This window comes from Lacerta agilis, chromosome 7 (assembly GCF_009819535.1).
Source record: "Lacerta agilis isolate rLacAgi1 chromosome 7, rLacAgi1.pri, whole genome shotgun sequence".
NCBI classification, from domain to species: Eukaryota; Metazoa; Chordata; class Lepidosauria; order Squamata; family Lacertidae; genus Lacerta; species Lacerta agilis.
In genome coordinates, this window is record NC_046318.1 from 64,644,626 (window position 1) to 64,666,011 (window position 21,386).

The following is a 21,386-nucleotide window of genomic DNA, read 5'->3' on the forward strand; positions in this document are numbered from 1 at the left end:
AAAAAACCTCAAGAACAAAAACACGTGAGGAGTTAGAAAATGTAGACTGCTATTAAACAGAGGACAACTGCTGTGATAAGTTTGCTATTCCTCATTTTTAAAAAAAAAAAAACCCAGAGGCAGCAGCAGCTGAAGTGCAGGTCACAAGTCTTCTTCGCGTATTTTCTCAAACACACAGTCATCCTCATTTGGTCTACTAGCGTTCGGTTTTTTTCTTGGCTTAAAACCAGAATGAAATATCTGCACAGAATCAAATACAGGATATGTTAAACCAATAGATCAAAAAAACCTCTAGTCAATAATACATGAAACACACACCAGTAGAACACCACCTAATTGCATGTTGGGGAATACTACCAGCAGCTATGCTAATGATACGTAACAGGAAAGAAAAGGTTTGTGAAAGCCAGCAACTATCAAGGTTTTTGATCCTGCTTTCTCCAACCTAGTGCCTGCAGATGTTTTGGCAGCATATACTGGCTGGGGCACCAGGTTGCAGAAGGCTGTCCAATAGGTATTATAGTTATAGTACTGAAGCAATTGTATTGAACCGACATAAGCAGTGGCAGCCTCTATGACGCAGTGATAGTAACTGCTTATATAGCACTATGATGTGTACAGAGCACTTCTGATAAGCTCAGTAATCCTCACAACCACCAGGAAAGGCATAACAAAATAAAAAATAAAAAAATCCTTCCAGTAGCACCTTAGAGACCAACTAAGTTTGTTCTTGGTATGAGCTTTCGTGTGGATGCACACGAAAGCTCATACCAAGAACAAACTTAGTTGGTCTCTAAGGTGCTACTGGAAGGATTTTTTTATTTTTTATTTTGTTTTGACTATGGTAGACCAACACGGCTACCTGCCTGTAACAGGAAAGGCATGTCAGCGTCACCATCCCCTTATTGCAGACTGTGTGTGTGTGGCAAGGTTAGGAGGAGAGAACAGCAACTTACATTAGGGACCCATGTCATTTCCTTTCCTAACCAATCCCAGCCCCTCTCAGGTCTCCACCCAAGTTTATGTCATTTAATTCACAAACCTGACTTGGATGGATGCTTGGTTTCTTAGCTTTACCTGGTTCAGGAAGTTCAATCTGCTAAAACAGATTGATAAAATGTAAAGATCATTGCTAGGCAGAAAGATAAACACACAAAGGCAGGCAACATTTAACTCAAGTGTATTCACACAAGGGAGACACTGGCAAATAAACTATAGTATCAGCAATTTTAATCACATTTCTCTTTGACCTTGTGAACATGATTTCCATTGGTATCTGAAGAAGTGTGCACGCACACGAAAGCTCATACCAAGAACTAACTTAGTTGGTCTCTAAGGTGCTACTGGAAGGAATTTTTTATTTTATTTTGTTATGATTTCCATTGATACCAAGCACCAGTGGCATTTATATGTGGAGAAGTGGATAGGTTTGTTTTTTGGTCTTTTCCTTTAAGCAATGAACCAATTTCTGTGGTGAGCCTAGAATCTAGATACCAGACAATACTCACCCCTACTGAAAAAGAAACCATTGCTAAAGTTACCATGAATATGATTTATGAACCTTACCCAAGAGGATGTGGCATTCTATAGGTTGATGATCAAATGTTGAGCAAACTTCCCTCTCACTAGGTTCCTTGGCCTCCCATTTATAAAATGGAAAGTATGCATCTTGGTTCCATGTGCATGTTTACTTGGAAGTACTTTCTAGTTCCACTGAACTCAGTAGGATTTGCTCTTAAGCCTGTATATGATTTCACCCATAGGGTGGGTCTAGTGAGAATCTCTGGAGCCAGTATTGGCTGGTGCCCAGAGACTGGCAAGACAGAAGGCAGGGAGACCAACAGCAGGCCCAAGCCAACAACAGGCAGAGCCACCTTCTGATTGGTTTTAAGTAGGGGCTGGCTGAGTTTGGTGAGGCAATGTCCCAGTTGCTCTAATCACCCAGCCTCCACTGTTGCAGAAGCAATGGAGCCAAGAACCTCACATCAACAATCAGGCAAACTCGATTGCGAAACTTTGCTCACCATTTCTTGATCACCTTTGGTTGGTGTCATCAGCTGTTCCGATATTATCTTTTTTAAGCAGCTGCTTAGGAGAAATGCCTAGATGTGGGATAAATATTACATTTTGATTTTAAGTAACAAAATACTATATATGCGGAATTGCTGCTTTCCAGACTACATCAGCCTTGCTCTGTGGTTCGAATGTTGTTGTTTTTTTTACTCCCAGCTTAATCTATCTGATTACAGTCCACTAGCCATATCATTCAATTTACTCAGGACTTACATATGAAAGTAAACCTGAACAAGCCTTTCCTGATGTGAACCTAAACATATAACAGCAACGCCTGGGGATATTGCCTTTTGTGAATCTTCATAAGTAACAGATATAAGGCAACTTTTTTTCCTTTATATTTAATACTAGGTGGAAGAACGCAGGGGGATGAACACAACTTAGCTGTAAAAGGACACCCTTTGCATCTACAGTGTCCCAACTTCAACCCCTGACATTAGCAAAATGAAGGAAGATGTCTGGGTAAGGCCTTGAGCTGTTGCCTTCAATGGGTTAGGTCAGGGTTCTGGCCCACAGACCTAATTAGGGTTTACACGAGTACCAATTTGCCCTGTAAGGCTATTACCCACAAACCACACCCATCTGCCATACCTGGTGTCATATGTGACGTCAGGTGTGAGGGAGGTATATGGATATGGCTACAAATAAATGGTCAGGAGCTTGAAGTGGGCTCCAGATTATTCCACTGCAAGCAGGGCTCCCTGGGCAGAAAGCCCCACTGGGATCAGAAGGACTAGGGATTTCCTCCACTGGGAAATGCACCTTCAAATGAGGTCTCTAACTGCTAAGAAACGACACCCCCCCCCTTTCAGCAAGCACACAGTAAATGGTTGTTCACTCTTCAGGCTTCTCCTTTTATGTACATTACGTTTGTATTATGTAATACAAACCTGCTTTGTGTTAAAGGCAATCCATCTCCAGGTGTCAGAATCGTTGTACTCAAACCTGAGCTCCAGGAATTGGTCAAGGCCTTGGCCTGTAACAGATCCCTAAGTAGATTTAAAAAAATGATGCAGTAATATTAGTCGAGAGATCCTCCAGTCTATACTGATGCCTAGTCACTACGCTACACTAATATTCAGAGGATATCTCCAATGTTGTTGTTTTTTAGAGAAGACCCACTAAAATTATTGTATGCAAGTTAGAAATGCCCACTAACTTCAATGGGTTCACTCTCAGCAGAACTTTCATTCCTTGTTTTCTACATGCAGCTATCACTTTCTCCTAGGTCAGAGGAGGGTGCTTAGAGGAATCTGAAGTAAGGCAAGACCACAGGAGTATTAATTTAGTCTACCGTTGATGATACTTGGAACACAGAATGTTAACAATGAACAACTTCTTCCTAACATGTGTATGTGCATAAAGGCAATCTATGAACTTAGAATTTGTTTTATTGCTTACAAGGCAGGCCCTCCCATTTAGGGATTTTTTCCCCCTCATGAGACTCAAGTTTAAAGGAAAAAGTTAGCATTAAACAATGTGGTTAAGTAGTGAAGTTGCTCACAAGGTACTTACTAGAAATGTGACCTGCCAGCACCTCACCCTGTTGATCTTGAAGCTGACCTCTTTGATCTGGTTGCTAGGCAACTTTATGCAGCAGCTAATCTCATTATTTCCCACATGAATAGCAGCAGTACAGCCTGCTTCAGGATAGTCGCAGGAGCAAGGAGCAAGCTTAATGTATCCATAGTGCTGGACCTCCTGAGCCAGCTCTAAAAACTGTGCAAGAGAAACAGAAACTGGAGGACAACAGTGGGTTATATACTGTACCACATGATGCAGGAAGGTACTGAGGGCTAGCAACTTCAGCAAGTGACCGAAAGCCAAGGACTCTGTTGTTATCTGGATAAGCCCCCGCCCCCTCAAACTCATTGCCGGCCACGTCTCACATATAAAATCAATGCAGGAATTATCCCAGTGCTCATTTGAAAATATACATGTCAATGTCAGGTGGGGATGATTAACACACTGGAAAAAATGTGTATGGCAGTGCAGATGGAATACCCTATACTACTGACTTTTATCAGCAATTCCTTTCCAAAGTCTTTGCGCACAGCAGTAGCTTAATGGGGCTGGACCGGGAGAAAAAAGGCAGTACTCAACACTGTTGTTCTGCTAGCACTATGGAACTTCTGCAGCCCGCTGTGCACCCTTAAAATCTGCTCCAGGGGGTTTGAAGATCCCCCAGAGAGCATTTTGAGGGTGTACATGGAGAAGAAGAGGAAGGGGAAGTCCACTTGTGCGAGAAAAATTCCACATGAGCAGTGTTGATTGCAACAAGTCTCCAGGTCTCATCCATTTAAATCTGGAGCACTCTATAAGAGTTGTTCTAATCTTGTAGCAAGTGGTCTGCAGGCTATACTCCTGCTTTGCATGTCTAGAAGTTTGTCATTGTACAAATGCTACAGGAAATTCTGCAAAACTGATCTATTATTTCTCTGTTGCCTCTCTTTGTATGCTTACAACGAACTGCATTTTCACCCATGAAATAATTATACCGCAGCAGGCATTCTATGGAGGTAGAGCTGGAGATGCTAATATAGAGTATGCTGGGGTTGAAAGATCAGAAGGGAAGGAAAGGGGTCTGGGTCTCTAGGTCTGCTCTTTCCCCTCTCTAGGCCAATCTCACATCTCATCTCCTGGCTCTGCAGGAAGAGCTTAAAGGAAAAGCCAGACGGGTAGAAGCCGGTCTGAGTTTGCCAGAGAGCAACCTTTGCAATAGCTTTGATGCAGGCAAGAGATCTCACCTTCCTTCCCTCCTAACACATGATTTGTAATATGCATGGGAAGTTAAACTTTAGATAGGCCTCAGCTAATTTTCATGAACAGCATCAACAGAATCTAACACACCTGGACAAATGTTGTGAAATGGGGACAATTTTTTTGTGTAGCTGGGCTTGATTAATAGAGTTTCCCATCCTCATCTCTCCCTGAGACCCCTGGCAAGTCATTCTGTTTGGGTCCAGCTTGAGCAGACTGGGGTGGGATGGGACACAAGGAGAGGATAGAAGATTCTTCTATTTACAGAATAAAATTAAAAAGCCACGGCAGAGCTGAAGAACACAGCAAGCCTTTATAAGCAGATGCTCTCTCTGGTATCGTTGCATCATAGCATGCACCCTGAAAAGGTTAAAACACTGTGTTACCTTCATTTTGTTAGGTACTTTCTGTAGCATTTGAAGCTTCTGCATCTGTCCGTCTGTAGGCTTGATCCAGTTCTTCTCCATTTCCTGCAGAACCTTAAAAAGAGAAAAAAAAGCATGTATTAAAGTCCCTGATGCATTGTTCACCCTGACTTAAGAGTCATGTCGGAATACGCTACACGGATCCGCTATAGGATCCACATTTATTTAATTGTTTAATATAGTTTTCGGGAACTACTTTTGGTATTATTATGCGCAAAAGCGAAAGCGAAAGTAAGAATGAATAGTTTGGTTCACCAATGAGATTAATCCGCCTTTATTTTATAGTTCCGGTCATGTTCAAAGTTATTAATGAGCGTTAAACCTGCTTCCCGCCTTTTTGGAGGGCAGCAACAGTGATTTTATTGGTTGAGGCATTGATCATGATGTCACGTTTGTTCCTAAATAAAAGGCTGAGGCTCCCCGCTTAGGCACGTTCATTCACGTTTTTGCTTTAGTTGGGTTTTAGTTGTAGTCAAGTTTAGTTTAAGGGTATTAGGAGCGGGCTGGATGGGTTGGATGGGTTTTTCCTTTAGTTAGAGTTAGATCGCGGAAGATCATTAGGTTTAGCTTTAGTTAGGTTTCTTTAGGTTTAGCCTAGGGCTAGGCTTGCGGAAGATATTTCGGTTTTAGTTTATTTAGTTAGCCTCACGGAAGATTGGGCGCGCAGGGACTTTGAGCTTAGGAGAACTTAGCTTAGGGGACGAGCCTACGCGGGTTCTGCCAAAGCCACTAAAGATATAACCGGTGTCTGTCTTTCTTTGGGGTAAAAGAGGGAGTAAAAGGTTTAGAGTAAAAAATTTAATTTCCTTAAGTTGATCTATCTATTCAGAGTCAGGGCATATCCTATTTCTCGAGGCAACATTCTTCTTTAAAAGGCAATTAAGAACTCATGCACCTTCGGAGTCATCACCCGGCTTACTCAACCTTCAGATTGTGAGACCTGGCCGGCGCCCGTGCTCAGAAGCACGCGGAACGCTGGCCGCTTTCCCCGCTACTGGTACCTCGTGCATGAGCAGTCCAAGTTTGTGCACGAGGAGCTCCAGCACCCAAACCCCGACAGAGTCAAGCAGCCAAACCACCAGGCCAATGAACTTCTCAAATTGCCAGTCCTGCTGATCCAGGTGGGATCAGGTCCCTCTAAGACTGACATGGCAGAAGGGGCACAAGAACGGTGGAGAACAGTTCTCTGAAACAGCATAATCAACATGACTTTGCAAAGAAATTGCAGCAATAGGATCCTGCAACCCTAGAGTCCCACCAGGTACTACTAGGCTGCAAGCAGCTACCCAGTTGCTTGTTCAACTGTCTGCATTACTGCAGCTCAAATAGCTCTCATGATTGTTGTTTAGTCGTTTATTCGTGTCCAACTCTTCATGACCCCATGGACCAGAGCACGCCAGGCACTCTTGTCTTTCACTGCCTCCCACAGTTTGGTCACTCATGTTGGTAGCTTTGAGAACACTGTCCAACCATCTCATCCCCTTCTCCTTGTGCCCTCAATCTTTCCCAACATCAGGGTCTTTTCCAGGGAGTCTTCTCTTCTCATGAGGTGGCCAAAGTATTGGAGCCTCAGCTTCAGGATCTGTCCTTCCAGTGAGCACTCAGGGCTGATTTCCTTCAGAATGGATAGGTTTGATCTTCTTGCAGTCCATGGGACTCTCAAGAGTCTCCTCCAGCACCATAATTCAAAAGCATCAATTCTTCGGCGATCAGTCTTCTTATATAGACATTTAAATTTCCCGCCCTGGAGTCCAAGACCACCCCCAGAGACATCATACACCTCCAGCACCATAATGATAGAACTATCATAGATAGATAGATAGAACTCCAGCTCTCATGATAGAACTATGATATAAAAAAACATCTGTAACATGCATTGCAGTAAGAGGGAGTCAAGCACCAATTTATTTACAGTAGAACCTCTACTTACAACCGCCTCTACTTGGGCCCAATCCAAGTTGCAACCGCGGCAAACCCGGAAGTAAATACTGGGTTGCCGCGATTCACGCACAAGTGGCTGCCGCCATTTGCACATGCACGTAAGTGCGCTGCCACCAAATGCGCCCGTTCACAACGGCACTTCTACCAGCGACCCGGATTGACTTACGGACGGACCTCCAGAACTGATTACGTCCATAAGTAGAGGTTCCACTGTAATTTCAACCCAACATGGTAGCATATCATGACTCTCACACAACTATTAAGCAAGCATTTAGCATGGTGCTAAAAACCCTTACCTTTTGGGGGGGAGGGCAAGTATTAGAGTGCTAATCTCTAAACCAGTTACAGGTGGGTAGCCGTGCTGGTCTGCCATAGTCGAAACAAAATAGAAAATTCTTTCCAGTAGCAATAGGAGACTGGTGACTTTAGGATCTGGTGACTTCTGTTTCAGTGTATCTGAAGAAGTGTGCATGCACACGAAAGCTCATACCAAGAACAAACTCAGTTGGTCTCTCAGGTGCTACTGGAAAGAATTTTCTATTTAATCTCTAAACCAGTTATTGCTGGATTACCCATTTCCTACCTTCCCCACATCATGGGCAGAACTTGAAGTGAGCTGTGGCAAATTTCACTTGGGATTAACCAGAGATGATGGCAGCAGATTCAGCTGATGCTTAAACTCAGATCTGTGACAAGTGTACGATTTTAAACAACAAATGGGGTACACACAGGTGATGAATGGTTCGAGTCTTCCACTGCCCACTGCTTATCTCCCTGAGGTTGCTCTCCTCATGAGCAATGGGCTGTAGCTCAGTGGTAGAGCACATGTTTTGCATGCCAAAGGTAATGGGTTCAATCCAGTGTTCTCCAGGCAGGGCTGTAGAGCAGCTGCCAGTCAGTGTTGGCCATACTGAGCTAGATGGACCAATGCTTTGACTTGGTATAAGGAAATTTCTTAAATTCCTACATTTCCTCCGAGCCAGGCTCACGTCAGTTTCAGTAATATCCTAATGCCTGGGAGGGAGAGAAAGAAGCCACAGGGAAGTAATCTATAAGGAATATTTACAAAACTTTTGCTATGAACAACCCTCTGTGGTGTGGTTTAAACCCAGATCTATCACTCATACATCTAGTTGGGTCAGCCTGCTCCTTGGGCACACCTATTTGTTATTATACATCAGGTAGCGTTGATGGACGGGAGTTAAGAAGCTCTGCTCTGTTCATGAAAGCCAACTTTTAAACACAACAAGAAATCAGTTTCTTTTCATAATAGTATTTCAGGATTAGTGCTTTTCTAGAAGGAACTCACCTTTACATGAAAAAACCTTACCTGTATATAAAGTAAGTTCACTGAAGTTCTGCAATTCATAAGCATTTTATCAAGGGATGGGTCCATGTACCTGTCCAACAGGGAGAGGGAAGTGGAAAGTTTAAAAGAAAAAAAGCCACCGATCCAGTGAAATATCTACAATGAGAGCTACTACTGAAATATTGTATTTCTGCCCTTCCTCCAGAATACTTATACATTTTAATGCATCTTGCTAAATTTGCTTCTTTATCTTCCTTGCTTACCACTTTCTGATCCCAATCTTACAAGGCGATTCTTTCATGCTCTGAAGACTCACATAGGGAAGTTCAAATTCTGCCAGTTTTTTCAATACTAGAGGTGAGGGGGGAAGAAAGGGGGAGGTAATTTTTGAAAAACTTTTTTAAAAGGGTGACTTTTTAAAAATATGTATCTTTTAAAGCTCACACCTGTCTCCTTCATGCAATGCATTTAAATATGTGCTTGCTAAACACACAACTTGTGAAGTAACCCCAACCTCTTCCAAAAGGAGAGAAATAAAAGGGATATTGTTCCAGCAAAAGCAAACCAAAAGTTCTTGCATTTTTATGATATGATAAAAGGTTTGTCTCCATGCGACATACAGGCTTTGTTTTAGGTTTCAAAGTCAACCAAAAACAAAGAGGAAAAACCAGAGTTCAGCCAAAACGTTGCTTCTACACAGCAGTCACCCATAAAACTTTCCCACATTGCACAAACAGAAAGGAATGTGAATGCAATGTCTAATGTACTAAACAATGCACCTCTTACCAGACAGCTCCCCATTGTTGTGGTCTTGAATAAGGAACAAGCTGAAATAGCCTATTAATTCTCTTGAAAGCTCAATCTTGTACGATACAACCTGGAAGGGGGGCAGGGAGAGAAGAGAGGTACTTTCCCATTAAGATTACGAATGAGTTACGTAGTTTAAGACAATATTTTAAAATGGCTTTTGTATCAGGGTGGATTAGAAAAATGCAACAAATAAATCTGTTGCTGCTTCCCCACAGAGGTTTAGAGAGATGAAATAGAAATATTGCAAGTTTTCACAACCTTCATAACGGTTCATCATGAAAAATGAGTTTTAAAAGGCCCTTACATATCTACCTCACTGATTCTATCCATGGGTGTGTTTGTACTGGTTCTTTTCTGCCAGAAATCACTGGTTCAGTCCAAATTGCTCCATTTTGTTTGGGCTTGGCCACCAAGAAATAAGTGTCTTTTTAAGCTAGTACTTTCCCTTGAGATATTTGGACAGACACAACAGCAACGTATTGCTTAACATGCTTGTGAATTGGTTCATGAGAGGTACTGTAAAGTACATTTGAAAAATCACTTGCCTCTAGCACTCTTTCAGCGGTATCCGATGTCTGAATATCAATTCTGAGATACCGTCCATCAGCAAGATAAACATCCAGAAAAGATTGTTGGGTTTGGATTTTAAATGTATCCTGCAAGACATGAAAACAAGGGATTGGAGTGCCTATATATGTGGTCCTTGCATCTGAAAGCGAAGATTGCAGCTTCTTCACTACAGGAAAAAAATATGGTGGATCGTTAAGCAAACTGGGTCAGAAACGGATGGTCAGTGGTTGGGGCTGAAGGGAGTTGTAGTCCAAAATATCTGAAGGGCAACATGTTTTCTATCCCTGTTTTTGATCTCCAAAATAGTAAAAATGGGCAACTGGCTTTGGTAAGATTTAAAAAAGCAGATGTTGAAGTCTGCAGCACTTAATTGATTAATTGGTTAGGTAAAATTGATTTTTTAAAAATCAATTAAAGAAGTGCACCAAATAAATTGTTTATTTTTAAGCTAAATGCTTATAGATCCAAGCCCTTCTGAGAGCGGAGGGAATATCTCTTCTGATATGGTCCTCTGTGACACAGGAATGCAAGCAGCTGAAAAACACTATTTTGTTCTGAATTGCAGCTGTTCATATACAAGTTTATGCAGATTTGATGAATTATAACTAACTGATTAAAGGTATACTTTAAATCAAGCGACAGCACTGCAATAAAATATAGTTGTGGACCCTAGGCATTTAGTTACAAACACACACACAAACTTCTTATCTCTCTTCATGCTGAGAAGCAACTATTTTTAGAACTAATTTCTATCTCATTGCTTTCAAAGTAGTTTACTTTCTACAAGATGTGCTTTGGATTACAGCCTTAGTTTATACCAAAGGGTTGTATCCAATGCTAGTCATATTTAGGTCTAGCCAACAAGGTGGCATCATCATGACCCTCACACAGCCATTTAACAAGCATTTAGCACATTGCTAAAAAAGAACCTTACTTTTTTTGCAAGTGTTAAGAGTGTTAATCTCCAAGACAGTTACTGCTGGATTATTCATTTTCCCCTTCTCCCCATTATGGGCAGAAATTGAAGTAACCTGTGGCAAGTGCACTTGGGGTTAAACCAGAGATGATGACAGCAGATTCAGTTGATGCTTAAATTCAGAACTGTGACAACGGTGTCCAATTTCTAACAAAAATGGGGTATACACAGGTGATGAGTGGTCCGAGTCTTCCACCACTTATCTCCCCGAGTTTGCTCTGCTCATGAGGAATGGGCTGTAGCTCAGTGGTAGAGCACATGTTTTGCATGCAAAATGTCATTAATTCAATCCAATGCATGTGTCTATAGAACATGAGACTCTTAATCTCAGGGGCGTTGGGCTACATGATGCTCATGGTCCATTCCAACTGCACAATTCTGTGATTCTATGATTCTAAGTACCTCACCATTCTATGATCTTGGATATGTTGAAGGAAGAGAGCCCTGTTTCACTGCCAAAGATGTCCTCAACCCATACAGAGTGGGCACGTGAAATGAGGAATGCTTGAATCTGTGTTGCCGTGCTCACAGCCCATTTCATCAGTAAACCTCTTCACCAAGCTCTGTACTTAGAATATCACAGTATATTCCTGTTTTGCCCTTCCACTGCACCATCAAATTCAAACCAATAGTCACTTCTACTGTACAGTCTCACTTACAAGGATATTTCATGCAAGTGTTAATACTGAAGAATCCTAGGAAGGAAATCATGTGCTAAATATTGCCACTACATTTATGCAGCAACTTAAAACAAATAAATTAGAGGATGTTCTCAGGTCATGCTGTACCAGTAGAAATATTACAGAGGGGAGGAAAAGGTTTGTTCAGCTGTTCTACAGCTCCTCTTGTTTACAGGCCATTGCAGAAAGGCCCTAGATCCTCTATAAAACGTTTTGCAAGAAAGCAGCACTGAGTATCAGAACATCTTTATTAAAAGCTATTTGCTTACAATCTTTCATGCTTGGACAATGTTTACTTAGCCTTCAATCGCTGTTTTATAAATGCACTTACAAGTACATCGTGAAATACAATGGACACTTGCTGTTCACACATAATTTATGGTCCTTCCCATAAATAATCTCTTCTACTGAAAAAAAATGACATATTGAGATTTAGGCTATGTGTTTGGCATCATAATGCAGCATTGCCACACTGGCACCAGCTAGCCCACAGACATTTGGTGGAAGGAATGCTAACTAGGCATTCTATTGCATGGCTCTTCTCATGCATGGATCACATTCCTGGACAAAAGCTCTGGGTTGGGCATGCGAACAGCCTGAGTAAAGTACAATCTAACATTTGTGATGTTCATGAACTACACAGAGAAATGAAAGTAGTAAAAACTTGGGAGTTACTTTATTTGGAAACCATATACAACATGGATACATTGCTGCAGGCCTGAAAGTTGCTCTCTCCTACAGAATATTAAAGTGTGTTGGGGGGGCCTCCAGTACAAAACTGCTGAGCTGAAACCAATAATGAAATTTGATTCTATTTGTTTGGACATGAACAAGGTAAGGGCACTGTTTTCATTTCCCACTACATTTAATTAAATCTTATAAGTTATCACTTACGTCATCAATTCAAGTGCATACCAGAACTTTGGGTTTGTGCACATAAAGGAGATTAAATGACTGTCCCCTTAGAGCAGGAATGAGGAACTATGGATCTCCAGGTGTTATTTGACTCCAAATCCCAACAGCCCTAGCCAACATGGCCTACGGCAGCATAGTCAAACTCAGCCCTCCAGATGTTTTGAGACTACAATTCCTATCATCCCAGACCACTGGTCCTGTTAGCTAGAGATGATGAGAGTTGTAGTCCCAAAACATCTGGAGGGCTGAGTTTGCCTTTGCCTGGCCTATGGTTAGAGATATAGTTGGTATTGTATTCCCAATGGGCTACAGTTCTCTGCTATGCAACAAATGCACTTTTTTAAAAAAATAAAAAAGAACCTAACTTTTTGCAGTTTGGAAAGGGATGGGGAAATGCATTGAATGTACGGAATGAACAAATTATTAACGAGAAGACCCAAGGGCAGCTTGCAAGCAAATCAGAATGAATGCTGAATGAAGACTGGACATAATTGTAAGTTTTGTAAAAGCAAACCAAGATCAATACTTAATAAGTAGGTGATCTGGAGGTGTCCTGAATATAACATTTCATGCATCTGATTTCATGGCTCTAGTCCACGAAAGTTTTATGCCATACTAATAAAACGAACTCTTGTCACATCATTTAAATGTCCTTGCCATCTGTGTCACTAAAATGGCATGATATTAACTGAAGGCCAAAAAATACAGTGGTACCCCGCTAGACGAATGCTTCGCTAGACGAAAAACTCGCTAGACGAAAGCATTCGTCTAGCGGGAGGCTGCCCCGCTAGACGAAAAAGTCTATGGGGCTGCCTCGCAAGACGAAAAAATTTCGTCTTTTTTTTTCCGTTTTGCGGAGCGCGGCTCCCATTGCCGCTCCGCAAGACGAAAACCCCGCTAGACGAAAATTTTCGCGGGACGGATTATTTTCGTCTAGCGGGGCACCACTGTATTGAGAAAATTACTGAAACTAAACTCTGCCATCATCTTTCCAACCTTGCAAGGCCCCAGGACACTGCACCTCCATGATCATACACCATATTCACACTGTTTCTACTAAGGAGAATATAGGCAGAGAGGCTAGAAGTTCAAGTTGCAACACTCTGGAAGTACGTGCCAGACTGCAGCTGTCGCCACCATTACAAGATAAAGAGATGTTGACATTTTCACATCAACACACTTATCGTTTCTTGTCCCGACATAACCCAAAGCTATTTTCTTGAAGCCAAGTCCCAAGGAGCATGCTTTCTTTTTTTAAAAAAAGTGCTCACAGAGTTTTCTGGGAATCATCTAGTGACCGGAAAGTCATCAGATCTTTCCTCAACACCTAAATAAATAAATAAGCAAACCCTTTTGCCACACTTAAAAAAACCAACCAAAAACATTAGAGGCATGAGAATAGCATTAGCTTTTAAACGGGTCAGCTTATATCAAATTGCAACTATTGCCAACTTGGTAGCTAATGCAGCAAAGTAGGCAAAGTTAAGCAGTAAGGATCTATTTATCCTGCACACTAATTACCAAACTCAAAGTGTAGGCCAAAACACCACCATCCAAGCATGAGGAGGAGGAAGCAGCAGCAGCCTTGAGGGAACCCTTAAGGTTTGCAGAAGTACCAAAATAAAAGGGGAGGGTGGGCCCTAAGGGGAAGGGGGTGGGGCCAAAACATTGCAAGGAGAACTGAGCATGCTCATTGGCCATGGAATGATGGCCAACTGTTGGAAGGGGGAAGGGGAGGAAGGAAAACTCAGAGGGAAGGACGAATGGAACAGAGTCCCCTGGATATGGCCATGGCTTCCGAACAAAGAGAAGTTCACACTATGGTATTTTGTCCCAGGGCCCATTTGTTACTTTCTAAAAACAAGCTGATTTTTCAGTTCGTTTTAAGACAGAATAAGGTGCAGAGAGCAAAAGGCAAGCACTTTTTCCAATAGGTTTTCTGTGAAAGACTAGAGTTTACCTGCTGCAATTTCCTAAAGAAACTAATAAAGACGTCGCTGTTCGTAATACTAGGATCAATCGACACTGAAAAACAAAAGCATAAAAATCAGGACCGAAAGCTTAAAGGATTATCTATATATGTAAGCTTTCAGTCATTTTACAACTGAAAGGGAAACTAACAATATAGATATGAGGACAGTACATGCATATTCAAGACAAACATGGTAGAAAATAATTATTAAGTGTGTATAATAGAATGTGGATTTTTTAAACAGTACATTGGGAGGATCCAGAAAGGATTGTGTAGAATGGCTTTCAGGAGTAATGATCATCACATTTCATAAGCTCCTGATGAAAAGTCTTATAACTCAATATACACAATGATGTTTTAGACGACCGCATTTTCTCCTCACCCTTTCATTATTAAGTAAGGATTTAGGAAAAGAGATTTAATTTAGGTATTGGATTTTTTAATGTATTTTTTATGTTTATATCCCATCTTTTTCTCCAAGGAGCTCAAGGTGGCATAAATGAATTCTCATTCAATCCCCACAACTACCTTGTAAGGTATGTTAGGCTGAGAGGCAGTGACTGGCCCAAGGTCACCCAGTGAGCTTCACAACCAAGTGGGGTTTTGAACCCTGGGCTAAAACTCTTAACCGCTACACCGCACAGTATCCAATGCAGCTCAAGCAAGGGGCATTTCCTACCCCCCATCCCTCCTGAACCCTCCAGTTCCCCCTGCCCAAGGGTAAGAGAGTCCATTCAGGCAAGCTGCTTCCATGCAATTCCCCCCAATCTTCCCTCTCGCTGCATCCATTCACTCCAAATCCTATGCCTTTCCTGAGAGTCCCCAATGGAGGACTACAATGGGTGAGAAAACAGGGGGATCCTCTTTCTTGTGCACCGCATCAGATGCAACTCATATATATAGCAATTTGAATTGTAGTGGTGGTGCTTTTGGAAAGTTGGCCTGAAGGCCATTGGCTAATATGAGGAAATAACAATACTTTGCAGGTTTTACTTAGCGGACGTTTTAAAGAACAAGACAGACCAGCAGCAGTAATAAATAGTTTGGGGCTAAATAAACATGCTCAGCCCATGAGAACAGATGAGATACCATCTAACAGTTTATGATCTGATAAAATCATGTATAAAATTTACATTTGCACCATGTGTCATGAACCACTATTGAGATATATATGTGTGTGTGTGTGTATTAAGGATTCACTGTACCATTCTGTAGATATTGTTCAAGCTGAGCTCTCCTTTCATCAGCCATTGACTTCGTCATTGCGAGGTAGAATTTTGGAGGGAACGCAGGCACACCTTTCCCAAAGACCCGCCTTAACTGAAAAGACAGGGCAACTGGATAGAGCACTTTACTTGTTAGAGACAAGAACGACACTTGCTGGACTGGAAGAGCAAAGCAATTCTTATATTCTTGAAATACCACGGGCTGTACGTCCCCTATTGTGTCAACCTAAATGTTCCTGTGAATCTGGAGAGGGAGAATCGACAACTCATGTTCTTACGCATTGCTCCTTTTATCATGATATATGTACGGTTTTTACAGAACCTGTTGCGTGTAAAACTTGTCAGGGACTACTAATTTTAGTAAACTTGTAACTTATGCATGGTGTTTCACATTACCATACAGTTACTAGTAATTCACTGTTATGGTTCTCCATTTCAATCAATCAATATCAGTTTACTGTTCTAGCCAAAGGCCATGACAACAACCGTAGCAACCATACGAATTAAAACAATACAGATCATAATATGACCCAACATAGATGATGCAAGAGAGAGGTTGCCAGAAACACCAAGGAATGCAAATCCAGCTTGATTTCAAATTAAACTCCAAATCACCACAACAATTTATAGTGATTTTATCCAACTCCTTTTTCCTGATTTTTGTTTGTTTGTTTGTTTTTGCAGCCAGTGTATAGAGGGCCACTCTGGAAGCTTTTACTAGAGGCAGAGTATTACAGCAGCAGAATGCCGATGCCTCACATGGTTCAAATGGAAGAAGGCTGTTGTAATAATGTTCGTGGACGTGGTGCAATATGGTTACCTGGATCTTTCTGGTGAGGGTACGCTAGGAATCTGTATCAGTGATAGCATCTTTCTGACAAGAACATTGAAGCTGGGTGCTGGTGGCTAACACAATCTGATTTTTCTGAAAGATAAACACTGAGAGGCCATTGTCTCTCATGCCCAGGGAAGGTATTTGACATAGTTTGTTTTATATTGCTGGTTACAAGGTGTTCCCGTTAAAGGCACCTGAAAAATGAGAGAAACCTGTTCTTCTCAATGTTACTCAGTTCTCCTTTGGATATTCACTAATGCCAGTTGGGATTAAAAGAAGAAACTTTAAGCCTTTAATGGGGAATCTGAGTAAGCAAAAAATCAGCAGAGAGGAACAGGAGAAAAAAGAAACTTTACTTCAACTCTACACGCCTTTTCCCCTTTGCCTTTTTACTTTGACTTGCCCTGAAAGATATACCCGCCATCCTGACATTAAGCCTGAGAGATCCACCACAGTTCAGTCCATGTTATGTCAATGAAGTCACTCTGGTCCAAACACTCGACATATTGCGATACATCCAATTTAAGTTCTACTCTAGAGTACACCAAATGAAGTTAATGGCTATGATTAGGTCCATTAATTTATATGGATCTAGTCTAAGTGGAACTTTCCTCTCCGTCCTTACATTCTATTCAAAACCACCACGTCCCTAAGCTCTGGCAATACAGTATTTAGTCAGTTGAAGTAGGATGCTGCCTATTATCTTAAATTACAGTCGTAACTTGGAAGTCGAACGGAGTCCGTTCCGGAAGTTTGTTCGACTTCCAAAACATTCGGAAATCAAGGTGCAGAAAGCTCCTGCAGCCAATCGGAAGCTGCAGAATCCATGTCGGGCTTTCGGGTTCCAAAGAACGTTCGCAAACCAGAACTTCCAGGTTTGTGGCGTTTGGGAGCCAAAATGTTCAACTCAAAGGCGTTCGACTTCCGAGAAGGATTTACACTTGTGTAATAGGACTTTCTCCTCCTCTCCCATTCCCACATGCACCCCACACCCTTTCCAAATCTGTTCCAGAGGCTCTGGAGAACCCCTAGAACAGGTTGGGGAGCACAGAAGGCGGATCTCTTAGCGCTACTTTGGATTCAACCCAATGACCCAAAATAATTAAAATTAACAATGGCAGAAATGAGACCCTTTGAAACAATGACAGAGAGTAATAAAGCAACTAAACAGAGCTATATTTTGGAACATATCTCTGTAGTTGTTTGTGTGAAAAGAAGTTATGAAAAAGAAACACACACAAAGGACAATGCCCATTACATATCCATACCCTCTCTTATAAACTACAGTAAGGTAGTTTATCCCTGTATATACCTCACTTATCTAAACCCTAAAAGTGATAACTAGCCTTATAAAATTCAACTTCGCCAGTGAATTACAAAATAAACTACTGTACTAGAACACAGAGGGCATATCACGTTACAAGAACCTTTGCAGGTTTCCTACCTGTATAACTATCATAGCTTCTCCTTTAAGGATCCTGGGAACTGTAGTTTGGACAAGCTGCTGCAAATCAGAAATCCCTTGCCCCTTTACAGAACTACAGTTCCCAGGGGAAAATAGTATCCAATCACTTAAGGCTGCAAAGCAGATACACAATACGTACTGACGCTATGAATTCACCTTGTCAGAGTCCTGAGGTTTGACACTGAATACAAACATTCCTCCTTCCTCAACTAGCACCAGCACTGATATTTGGCATGTAATGTGGTTGTGCAACTGTTATGGACACTTAGTGGAGACTAATCATTATATTTTCTCTTTCTATCTCTCCTCCCATAATCGCTCGATTTTTAAACCATTTTGGGGATAGGGAATTTCCCCCTCTGCAGCAAAGCTCTTCCATGCACATTTCTATTTATAACTCCTACCCACCACCCACCTTTTCATTGGAACAATTAGCACTGCACATGTGCTGGTATTATTTGCTCTTAAGAAGTACTGGCTGCATACTGCCTAATACTTACTGTCCCTGACCTTTGTATTTGTAAAGGCCAAACTAATTATCTATTTCTAATTCTGAGAATATTCTTGGGGAGGGAATGTTCCCCAAGTGCAGGAAGGGAGAGCAAAAATGTAATTAAACACTTTTGAGGCATACACACACACAAAGTTTCATTTGACAGGAAACTGCTAGCATGCAGATAATCTCATTCATTTGTGTAAAAATTCAGATGGATATCAAGTGCTCTGAACAAAGGGAACATTTACATAGCTACCTATTGAACCTAAACATTAGAACCATATGTTCCAAAATTTAGGTGACACTCCCCACTCACAAATCAATCAATGTCAGAGAACAGGGATGGGCGGAAGGCAGATCATGATCTACTGGGTGATTTGTGGTAACCACAATGATTTCTGACTCCCAACTGCGTAGCTATAGCAATAACAAAATGAACACTTAAAAAGAATTAAGACTGCAGAAATGAACAAAACTTGGAATAACCAGGGATTGATTTTTACATGGGAAAACTGAGTTCATCTCAGTTCTGGAACTCAGAATAAAACCCTGTACTCAGCAGTAGCTCAGAGGCACCATATTCTTTTGTTCTAAGTGCAAATCTTTTGCACCTTGCTCCAGCTGGTAGATCTCAGGACTCTTGGAAAATACAAAGTAGATTCAACAAGGGCTGGAGTCTGACCTTCCCCCCGCTGTAGAATGTACCCCACTTCCATGTAAAACATATCCTCTGAAATGTTGTCTGGCAGAACATGAAAAAGGAGCAGCGATAAGCGAAAGGGGAAGGTGGCCAATGAACCGGAACATCTTACCTGTTCATTCCAGTGGTGCAACTGACTGTAACGCACTTTGCAGAAAAGGAAGCCTTCAAGATACACGGAGTACAGCTGAAAATACACAGATTCTCTAAATAAATCCTCTTGGGAGAGTTAGGGGAATTTATCACTTCCTATTACAGTATCTGCATTTCAAACTTTCTTGCATAGAGCCCCACAATTCTTCTCATGCAGTTCCTGCAAATTCCGCAGACCAGGGCATCCTCCTATTATGACTGCACACCCATCATGCCTCCTCATCCTACAATCAACTCACAATTCCCATCACACTGCTATTCATTCCCATGCCTTCCCCAAGTACATTTAAAGTACATTACACCCCCCAAAGAACCCCCTAACAGAGCTGCAATCCCCAGCAACATCAACCAACTACAGCTCCCAGGATTCTTTTGGGGAAATAATGCACTTTGAGGGTGCATTAAAGGGTGTATATGCAGCTCTCTGCCTACCCTAGGCTTGCCAGATATTTATTTTAAAAGACTGGTAGCTCCAGATCATTTGATCATTTCGGGTATTGCAATGGGGTGCTTAATACAAATGAATATGGGCAACCGTGATTTCTTCAAATACAGGGCGAGAATCATCGCAGTTTACTTGAGAAGCAGGGCACAGCAGCATTTTATATTTCCCCCTTCTTTCTAGCCGTTGTACTGTATAGTCTGAGCCTGCCCCCCTCCTTCTCTTTCTTACACACACACTTCCCCCAACCCCGTGAAACCACGTGCCAACCACATTCTACTCTCTCAAATGCTTCTCTTTCCTGGCGCATCAGTACAAATCTGTGCCATCCAAGCACAGACCCCTCCAAATCTTTACTCCCGCAAAGCCCACGCTCCTTCCCTACAGACACTATTCAAGTTATTTGCCTCTGGCAATCACTCCCCACTCCCAATTCCTTTCACACAGAGGCTGTGTGTGCATCCCACCCACCCTCACCCCACATGTCACGCAACCCTCCTCCTCCCCTCGCATACACACACGCCCCAATTCCCCCACCTCAGCTGCGCATAAAGCATCCCCCAACCTCAGCGCCAAACGACGCGGACGGATCCCTCAACCAATTGCCTGCAACGGGCAGCCAAATCCACGCTCTCCTTCACCGTGGAACCCTCCCCCCTCCATCTCCCCCTCTCAGACCCTCCCCACCGCGCCCCACAACAAGCAGCCCTGGAGGGAAAGGCGAATGATGCAACGCGGCTCTTAACACCGCGTCAGGTGCGCGCCTCGCGCCCTCTTCGGTTGTGCTCCTTCAGCGCGCGCAGCGCTGGGCAAAAAAAAGGCGCGGCTCCTGCCAACTTGCGGGCAAAGTGGCGCTTGCAGCGTCTGGTGCAGACGCGGCGGGTCTCCGCCGCCTCGCTACTTTCACACACACACACAGGCGCGCGCCTCCTCTCTAACCCGCCCTCCTCACCGCAAGCGCGGCCACGACGGTCGCCCATCCGCCCTCCATCCCTCCCGCTTCCTTGCTACTTCACCACATAGCGGCCGCCAAACTTCTCCAGCAGCTCTTCGGAGAGAGGGATGCTGAAGTGCATCTTCATGGTGCCGGCGGCGCGAGGGAGACGGAGAGCAGGAGGCGCGCGCCGCCTCGCCAGCCCAGACCCCGCCGCGTGCCTGGCCAGGCTGTGCTAATGAGGCAGGGCGGCCGCGGGAGCATTTGTTTTTCCCACGTGATGGCGGAGCCGGGACGCGGCTGTCTCCTCCCTCCGGAGGGCGGGGAGCAGCAGCAGACGAGGCGAGGCGTAGCAACAGCAGCAGCAGGTGGAGGTCGTGGGGCGGCCGGGCCAGGGAAATCTCTTGGCTGGCTTGGTTTCCCTCCTTGAGAAACAAAAACCGGGTAGGGAGCCCTCACCATTACCCAAAAGGTGAATTCCCCACCATGTGGCAGATAAGTTACTACGTGGTGTATATTGGATTTTAGAAAATAAAATAAAATGAGAGTAGCCTGAGCAAGTGTTGCCCCCCTTGTTGCAGGGCCGGATTTAGGCTTGATGTGGCCCTAAGCTACTGAAGGTAATGGGGTCCTTTCTAGGTCGAGCTGTCCTTTGTCAACAACAAATTGTCGCTGTTTTTTGTGTTGAATATTTTAGGGAGCAG

At 42.8% G+C, this 21,386-nt stretch overlaps 1 protein-coding gene across 3 annotated transcripts; it reads right to left on the bottom strand.

Moving 5' to 3' along the window:
- Positions 1-20,952, bottom strand: SNX31 (sorting nexin 31). Of its 3 annotated transcripts, none has more exons than XM_033155674.1 (14): positions 20,765-20,952; positions 19,266-19,340; positions 15,637-15,751; positions 14,420-14,484; positions 9,864-9,974; positions 9,295-9,385; positions 8,772-8,859; positions 8,530-8,599; positions 5,220-5,312; positions 3,589-3,792; positions 2,964-3,062; positions 2,025-2,102; positions 1,043-1,096; positions 1-240 (listed from the first exon to the last, which is right to left on the bottom strand). In XM_033155674.1, exons 1-14 carry the CDS (start codon positions 20,828-20,830, stop codon positions 142-144), a joined length of 1,308 nt encoding a protein of 435 aa, XP_033011565.1. In that variant the 5' UTR covers positions 20,831-20,952; the 3' UTR covers positions 1-141. The 3 variants fall into 3 exon arrangements, with proteins under 3 accessions (XP_033011565.1, XP_033011564.1, XP_033011567.1); XM_033155673.1 differs by having other exon boundaries at positions 1,043-1,099; positions 20,765-20,950; XM_033155676.1 differs by lacking the exon at positions 20,765-20,952 and having other exon boundaries at positions 1,043-1,099; positions 15,637-15,768; positions 19,266-19,320.
- Between the last annotated feature and the right edge of the window lie 434 nt (positions 20,953-21,386).